Source organism: Petromyzon marinus, chromosome 15 (assembly GCF_048934315.1).
Source record: "Petromyzon marinus isolate PM22_M1 ecotype Great Lakes invasive population chromosome 15, UKy_Petmar_22M1.pri1.0, whole genome shotgun sequence".
Classification (NCBI taxonomy): domain Eukaryota; kingdom Metazoa; phylum Chordata; class Hyperoartia; order Petromyzontiformes; family Petromyzontidae; genus Petromyzon; species Petromyzon marinus.
The window spans coordinates 204,609-213,261 of record NC_133681.1 but is presented as its reverse complement, the minus strand read 5'-3'; the positions used below and the strand labels follow the sequence as shown (position 1 = coordinate 213,261).

At 41.7% G+C, this 8,653-nt stretch overlaps 1 protein-coding gene across 2 annotated transcripts; it reads left to right on the top strand.

Moving 5' to 3' along the window:
• The first annotated feature begins 22 nt into the window (after positions 1-22).
• On the top strand, positions 23-7,161 carry RPL11 (ribosomal protein L11). 2 transcript variants are annotated; one of them, XM_032954550.2, is made up of 6 exons: positions 23-176; positions 1,116-1,266; positions 3,390-3,496; positions 3,783-3,914; positions 6,272-6,382; positions 7,079-7,161. In XM_032954550.2, exons 1-6 carry the CDS (start codon positions 111-113, stop codon positions 7,106-7,108), a joined length of 597 nt encoding a protein of 198 aa, XP_032810441.1. In that variant the 5' UTR covers positions 23-110; the 3' UTR covers positions 7,109-7,161. The 2 variants fall into 2 exon arrangements, with proteins under 2 accessions (XP_032810441.1, XP_032810442.1); XM_032954551.2 differs by lacking the exon at positions 23-176 and adding an exon at positions 290-313.
• Positions 7,162-8,653: the final 1,492 nt, after the last annotated feature.

Genomic DNA, 8,653 nt, shown 5'->3' with positions numbered 1-8,653 from the left:
ATTTCGCTGGTTGGCGATGACGTCGACCAGCGCGAAAACGTCATCGCAAGAGGCTTACGGGGCTTTCCGCACAAACACGGTATGGTGATGTGACGTCACGCGGTGACGTCATGCACGCCTTCAAGGCCCTGCCCCTTCGGCGCCCTCTTCCTTTCAAGCCGGGCGACATGGCGGCGGTAGGTGTGGGTTGTGGAGAAGGCGGCGAAATCCGTGGCCATCACGGCGCGCGCAGCCAGGGAGCCTCGCAGAGATACCGTGGGGAGACGCAACGCGTTATAGCGCGTACAGCGCTGGGCATATTACCGTGATGGGGGTATGTGGTGAGCATTAATGGTCTCGGCCGGACAAGGAGTTGTGGCGCCTGGTTGAGTTGAAAAGTGGAAGCGCATGGGCTTTGGAGTAGGGGAGGCGAGTTGTTGAATGTTGTGGACGTATTTGCTGATAGACTTGTGACACGTGATGTAGTTGTATGAATCGATAAAAGTTGTCACCGGTGGTGTGGTATGTAATAGTGGTAGAGTGTGTGGCGATAGTGATCGCAATATTGAAACGGTCCTACGGTATCCCTAGGCTTCCAGCTCTGTGCGCTCGTGAGAGTCGTTGCTGTACCGATTACTTAATAATTATTCAGGGCGAACCCTGTGTGATTCATGAAAACCCGGGGATTTTGTGCAGGCCCTGTCTGGACCCTGAATGTCTTGGTAGATGAAGGGCCTGGTAGAGTGTGCAGCCCCTGGTGAACCCTGAAGGCTCTGCTCGATTGATTGTGAAGGCCTCTTGGTCGCCTCTCCCTGCTTGTGGCCTGGCTCGGCGTGGCGAGGAGTGTTACCGCATGGCCGTGTGTACGTACGTACTCTTCTCCGCCGTGTACTTGCCCCGCACCCATGGGAATGAGGCGTTGGGTTTGCATAACACTACAGGGTGCTAGGTTTATTGATCGAGGATTCACTTGGCACACTAATGCTCTGCGCCCTACATTCGCAGCTCTGTGGTATAATACACTAGCGGGAAGTACCCAGCGTTGCCCTGGGGAAAAAAAATATATTTCAATGGATCATGGCTTTGCGTCGCGTCTCATTGCTAAACAACGCAAATGTGTGAAACTCGTTCATTAGGAGCAGGGCGAGAAGAAGGAGAACCCCATGCGCGAGCTGCGAATTCGCAAGCTCTGCCTCAACATCTGCGTGGGCGAGAGCGGAGATCGGCTGACCCGCGCCGCCAAGGTGCTCGAGCAGCTCACGGGACAGACCCCCGTCTTCTCCAAAGGTGCGTGGTGGGGACTCCTATAGTGGCTGCAAGGTAACGTGAAATAGTTACTGGTGCTGCCTTGCACGTATGAGAAGCAAGTATCAAGTTGATTTTGCTTAACCAGGCGAGCGCTCAAGAGACCAGGATGGTTTAGTTTGCAAGAGTGGGTGAGTGAATTAGTAGGTCAGTGGGTAAATTATTGAGTAAGATTCTGAGCACGAATGAGTTAAAGATTATTTGTTTTACCAAGTAAGAACTCAAAAGAGCAGGGTGAGTCATTCGCAAGTGACCTGAATCGCGTGATAACATACAGAGTACAACAATTATGCAAAACGAATATTAATCAATGCATCGTTGGTCAGCCTGCTCCACTTTGACGAATTTTAATTATCCATGATCAATTGACTGCTGGATAAAGGCCTTTCCAATCAATCGCCAACACCTAGGTAAGGGTTTTCATTTCAGTTTTATTTATTTGGTATAGCCCTGTCAGCCATTTGGTTCTTGAATCGGTTGCATCCGCAACAAACCAAAAACATGACAAAGAAAACATCTTGAAGTGATTGCGCAAACAGAAAAATCCAGGAAAAAACTGCAAAAATCTTCCAAAAAAAGCACCGTATATCAACGCTGTGTGCAAAAATCCCAGTGGGATGCAAGTCTGCAACCTGCAGCTCCAAATCCACATACGGCTCTTTCGGGACTGCTTCGTGGCGTTATTAAGGACTATCTCGTATTCACATACACTGCAGTTCTTGAAAAATGTAGTTAAAATGTAGTTTACCGAATAAAATGGCTCTTATTTTGGTTGCAGATTCCCTGCCCTAGGTCCATCGATGTAGTCATCTGGCTAGCACCTACTCATAGACTCTGGGAAGTGTTCCATTCCTTGGCAGCCACTAGGTCGCTGTCTTGTCCATTGACTATACACTATGTAACACAATTTTTGTTCCTGCGTACTAAGTGTTATTTTAATTGCTTATGGCAAAGTATAGAAAATGGCTAGTCCCACAAATTTAGCTTTTGTGACCAGGACTTTGTGAACGAAAGACACATGCACACGTTTTCTCATTGAAAATAGGTATTTTTTTTAAATTTCACTGTCCTGGTCACAAAGTTTGTGGGACTAGCCATTTTCTATACTTTGCCATAAGCAATTAGGAAATAACACTTACTACCCAGGAACAAATTTTTTTTTGTTACACAGTGCTATTATCCCTAAGAGCAATGTGTCCTGCCCATTCCCATTTGAGTAAAAGCAGGCAATGTTGCATGTGTTTTGTGTTAATTGTACTGTGTATATAAGAGAAGAGGTTTTTTTTCTGGCAGCAAAACAGGTGTTAAGATACTCTTTGGTTCTTTCGGTAAAGTCACGTAGGTATAAAACAAAATAAATTCACTTCAGCAATTGTTTATTGCTGTGGTTGTTTCCAACTGATGACGGGCACTTGTGTTGCACCCGAAACGTCATGATTTAATTTATTTTGTACCTATGTGACTTTACCGAAAGAACCAAAGATTATGGATCCCTGCAGTCACAAAAACTTCAAATCTAGATGTTAAGATGCCAAACTTAAACCTTTTACAAGGACTCATGTCTGCATTACCCACAATACTTGTGGCCAGAATGCAAACAAAAAAAACTATATGCATTAAATCTTGACTTAAAGCTTCTGTGAATGCAGAAATTCACATTCTCTTTACGTGGCTTTACCGAAAGACCCAAATAATAATAAAAGGATTGTCTTTGAAACTGGTCCACACCAGAGACAGCTTTCTTTCGAGCCTAGTCTCAAACGGTGTTAGACCAGAGGACGCCTGGTCTAACACTGTTTGAGACTCGGCTTGAAAGAAAGCTGTCTGGTGTGGACCAATCCGTTTCAAAGACAATGCATATATTATCAGTGTTAAAGGTTTCAGTTTGGTGTTTTAACATCGTAATACATGTTTTGTTGCCAGAAAAAAGGGGAAAACCTGTTCTACCCATATTACTTCTCTTTAAGTATATAGTGTCATAAAATGGATTGTTATTTTGTGTTCCTTAATGTTAGCTACAGAAGCCTATGCCAATGTTTTGCCTGCCAAAGACTACATTATTTTCCATCAACGTAAAAACTAAATTACACTTTTGGTGTTTGCAGCTCGCTACACTGTGCGCTCCTTCGGTATCCGGAGAAATGAGAAGATTGCGGTTCATTGCACAGTGCGTGGAGCCAAGGCAGAGGAGATCCTAGAGAAGGGCCTCAAGGTGAGAGTTGGGTGCTTTGTTTCAGGTCAATGGGATGGGCAGTTTCAGAGTAGAAAGGGAAATGTTTTTAGTATTTACTATGTCTAATGGTGGCAAACATAAACCTTTATACCAGAACATTTATAAACGCCATCGCTGTTTATACCGCAACTATATAGAAATGCTTTGAACGGTAAGATATCACTATTGTACCTGGGACATGCATGAGTGGTCGAGGTCCTGAGTAACTGGCCAGCTTACAAAATGTTGCTAAACATTATTGGAACATTTCTTTTCTGGAATACAGGTGCGGGAGTACGAGCTGAGAAAATCCAACTTCTCAGACACTGGGAACTTTGGCTTTGGCATTCAAGAGCACATTGATTTGGGCATCAAGTATGATCCGAGCATCGGCATCTATGGCCTGGACTTCTATGTGGTGAGCGACGTGCAAAACAAACCCTCCGTTTTGAGTAATTTCACCACACTTCTCATTGTTCAAACCAACTCAACTAACAGTTAATTCCATATGCACCTTTAATGGTTTCATCTGCCTTTTAACTTTTGTTTCCCATTGTGCTTCAGTTATAGTATCATGTGTTTTAGATGTTTTTCCTGCTGCAATGTGCAGCAGGATAAAATCTAAAACTATTCGGTGCCACAGTCTCATACCAATTGTAGAAGAGAATCCATACTTTGAAAAGGGCCCTTGCCCAAAACCTTGACATGTTTGTTACAAATCCACGTTTGTTCTCAAACAAAGTTAAATATTTCATTTAAAAAATACTTATGTTTAAGTGCATTGTGATTATATATTTTTGTAATGGTTGCTGAGACTGGGAGCAATAGTTCTTTGTTAAGTGTTTTATATTAATACCAGAATTTTTTCAAATTAAATAATAAAACATGTCTGTAAAGATGATCAGCAGTGATTGGTGCAGATCCAGTGTATGAGGGCTATAATTGCCACCACTGAAGAGTAATTTCAGAAGACATGCTGGTGTGCACTCTCCACTGCAGTGTGAACAGTAAAGATACCGTTTAATTTAAAGTTGCTGCATATCGATGTCGGCCAAATCTAAAATATACGAGCAATAGGATTATGGCCATTTGTTTGTCGGCATGGGTTTTACAAAGTTCCTTTTGAATATAGGTTACATAAACTTATGGGCTGTCTCAAGTGGCAATGGCTTTTTAGAAACATTTGTTCAGAGTGCAGCCTAATTTATGTATAAAGTTGTTTTTGTCATCACAAATTATAGACAAGGGAATTAAGGTGCATTCATTGGGAATCGTTATGCAAATTTATTGAGAACTATGCATATTTGTATTCAGTTGCCGCTATCCTTCCAACGACGGCTTGTAGGCTCCCCTTGACCCTGGGCAGTTCGTGGATAGCAGTGAGCTGTCCAAGCAATGTAATGATTTATCTAGGGAGGAGTAGAATCTCTATTCCAGAATGTATGAATTTCACCTTGACCACCGTGTGTCGGTGGTGAAGTTCTTAAATCCACAGGGGTCTGGCTTCATAAGACGTCTTTCTGCTTTACAATATAGATGCAATGGCATAAGTAATAAAAGTGAGCTTTGTGTTCATTTGGAGGCCCAAAGTTAAATGTAATTACTTTATACCAAGGGAAATAAGGGAATAACTCGAAAAAAGGCTGAAAAGTTGGACTTTAGATAAATAGGAACAAATTAATTTCGTGTTAAGTACTTGCAAAATTAAAAAAAAAATGGAAATGTGCATAAACGCAGTATAAAATATAAACTAGGGCAATTATTGACGCATTGCGATCAAAATTATTAAATAAATGTGCTTTCAGATAATGGCATTTTGTCACGAAAAGCAATATGCCCCAAGATAAAATCTTTCCATAGGTGCATATTGAAATATAAATAGAACAAAACCTGAGAAGTGGATATGAATGAGTGGTATTGCAGAGACAAATGCATGGAGAATCTGGGAATAAATACATATCAGACTTAATTGTTCAGCAAGTGGCGCTTGGGCAGGACATTGCTAGAATGGATCAGGCTGGTGATGGAATGGTAGCCAAAATTGTAAAAGGGCCCAAGAGGATGACCACCATGAAGGTGGAGTGATGAGATCAGTTAATATGCAGGCGTAAGATGGATCATAGCATCTTGGGAAATCTTTCGCCCAGCAGTCTGTACAATGGTTGATATTAATGATTGAGACTGTCCAAATTAACATTGCAGCCCTTTTGTCTTGCATGTCTGGACATGCATTATGTGTATCGGTGTACATGTATAGGTTTGCTTGTTTGTCTTGTCCACATGTTTAATTGTAATGCCTTTTTGTTGTACGTGTTTGCATGCATTGGCACATTCTCTGACAAGTGTTATGTGCACCCTGAAGCAGCAATGTGCAAAGTAATACCTATGAGTAGCTGCTGAATCTTTAGTTTCTAAATTTATATAATAAGTTCAACATGTATGTTCCACTTATTTTGCACCGTCCATTGCCAACCATAATCGGAGGTGTGGCGGAAGGACGACAAACTACACACACAAAGCAGTTCTAAAGAAATTGTACACCACACATGCATGTGGTGTATAAGTGCTGCAGTGTTGCATTGTCTTGATGGAGGTTCTTTCCCCCAAGATAATTGGTGGCACATGGCATGCAAACAATACATTGCTTTGGACTTAGTGGTGTATATTTTATGAAAGTTGTGGTAGAATTTGTCTTGAATCTTGCTCTTCATGGTATTCGTGCATCTCTCAATCAGTGCTTTTGTAGACGTTTACTCGTGATTATTGGGTTTCCAGGTGCTGGGCCGACCTGGATTCTGCATTGCTGACAAAAAACGTAAGCGTGGTCGTATTGGATTCAAGCATCGCATCTTCAAGGAGGAAGCCATTCGTTGGTTCCAGCAGAAGGTACACTAAATTTGAAGCTTTCGTGACTGCAAGGATTTATACTCTTTGGTTTTTTCGGTAAAGTCATGTAGGTAAAATAAATTAAATCGCGACGTTTTGGAGGCAACACAAGCTTCCGTCTTCAGGTGGAAACCGTCAGCAAATAACTTGATATGGCAATTTTATCAAGTGAGATACAGCAATTTTATCAAGTGAGATACAGCAATTTTATCAAGTGAGATACAGCAATTTTATCAAGTGAGATACAGCAATTTTATCAAGTGAGATGCAGCAATTTTATCAAGTGAGATGCAGCAATTTTGCTGTGACGGTTTCCATCTGAAGACGGAAGCTTGTGTTGCCTCCGAAACGTCGTGATTTAATTTAGTTTTCATTTAACCTACGTGACTTAACTGAAAAAACCAAAGGGTAAGAAGGTACACTGTTTTTGCTACTTCATTGCCAATTCTATGATTGCTGCTTTCCTTTTTATTTAACAAAATTTTATTTAACATGTAAAGCCTACTAAGCTATTTTGCTGAGGTAACCTGGCCACATAGCTCATCAAAGTGGTTTATTGTGTGGGGATTCATAGTAAAAGTCAAATAATCTAAACACATTTTTATAAATTTGGAGGGTGACCACGGGACGGACTTGCCAACTCCATACTGACATCTGTTGACATGCTAATCTGTGTCCTCTTGTTTCTTTTTACAGTACGATGGAGTGATCTTGCCTGGAAAGTGAAGATCCCTCACCGGATCCTCATTGTACTAAATTCAATAAACACACACAACATATTCTTGAGTCTTGCATTTTTATTAAGTATTGTGCCTTTGATGTGAGAGACCCTGCAGTCAACATTTCAAAAGTGTACATGCCACAAGTCTTAACATCGAAACGTATTGTGGCTGGAGAGGTGCCAGGATGCATGACTGATTAATTGTGATTTGTAAGCTCGCATCATGCACATCAAACCACATGCATAAGAATCAATGTTTTTCGATTGGAATGCATGTAGTTATTAGTAAAGTGACTACTGTTGCTGTAGTCATTAGGGGTTCTAGCATCATGATATTGATGGAGGCAGTGACAATTTATCGAATGGCTGAGGGAATTAATGTATACACCCTGACTGGAAAGGAAAAATAGTCCAGCATGCTGGCCAAGACTTTGAAGATAATTGAAAGTCATTTGAGCAGTAACGTGCAATTCTGAAATATCTCCATGGTCGACTATGCAATGGAGGTCGTGCACCATTTACTCTGTTAAAAAATGGACACCGAATTGAGCTGAAAATACAATAATTGATAAAGGTATGTGCACCGTTCAATCGCTCCCAAGCTTTGAGATAGGGTTGCATTTACATATTTAGTAAAACCAAAAGTGTGCTTTTCAACGTTTTCATTTAGTTGCACTTATAAAAAAAAAGTCGTTCATTTGGTAATCTACAGTTTGTGCAGCTTTGTTATTTTAAAATTTGAGCATTAAGTGTTTAGATCTGCTTTTTGTGTTTAGTTATCCTTCCCCCGCACCTCCGATTTGCACGGTTGGCTCCGGTGTAAAATAAGTGATAAATTACCACAATGGGTTCTGGTGAAAACTTGCATCAAGAATTCCTGATAAATGTGTATTGTACACGCCAGGGTTCCTTTAGCCAGATGGTGGTGTATGCCTGTAATCCACGAGAGGCAGTGAGGGTTGGATCGCACAAACGTGAATTCCTTTACCGTGGGCAGTGAAGGTCCATACCCTGGCTTGGCAGGATAATGCGGTACTCCCATTCTGTACGGGATGATTCCCCGACGCACACGGGTTTTATCTGGATGCTCCAATTCCCCCCCCCACACTTAAATATTAATTGGCTTATCGCAGCTTCATATAGAGAGCAGCAGAGCTTGGGCGATTGGCACCAGCTCAACGCATTCCAGCTGCCTTCCCACTTGTTCGAGTCGGAATACTGCGGTGGTGCGCTACGAGGTGGCGCGCTACGAGTTGAAAGTATTACAAATCGCAATGTAGATGGTAAAGTTAATTGTGATATTCTGGGTTTAAATATGGAACGTTAGTAAATAAAACCGAGTGACGTGTGTTGTAAGGACGGCTGCAATACTGTAGTTTGTACTTTATTGCGTTTAAGCGCCAATCCTCCACGTGGAATTGAAATGTGATTTGGTTTCATGACATCTTTACAGAAAATACGAGAAAATATCACATGAGCCTGAATAGTCGGGCCAAACCCACAGCAGTCGCCTAATACCCGAGTCCCATAAGACTCGCAACGAAGCCTAA

Excerpts from the sequence above, each read along its gene's own strand:
- RPL11 (XM_032954550.2), top strand. The coding sequence starts at position 111 with ATGCACGCCTTCAAGGCCCTGCCCCTTCGGCGCCCTCTTCCTTTCAAG. Across the intron at positions 177-1,115 it reads AGCCGGGCGACATGGCGGCG|GAGCAGGGCGAGAAGAAGGA; the intron begins GTAGGTGTGGGT and ends CTCGTTCATTAG. Across the intron at positions 3,497-3,782 it reads TCCTAGAGAAGGGCCTCAAG|GTGCGGGAGTACGAGCTGAG; the intron begins GTGAGAGTTGGG and ends TCTGGAATACAG.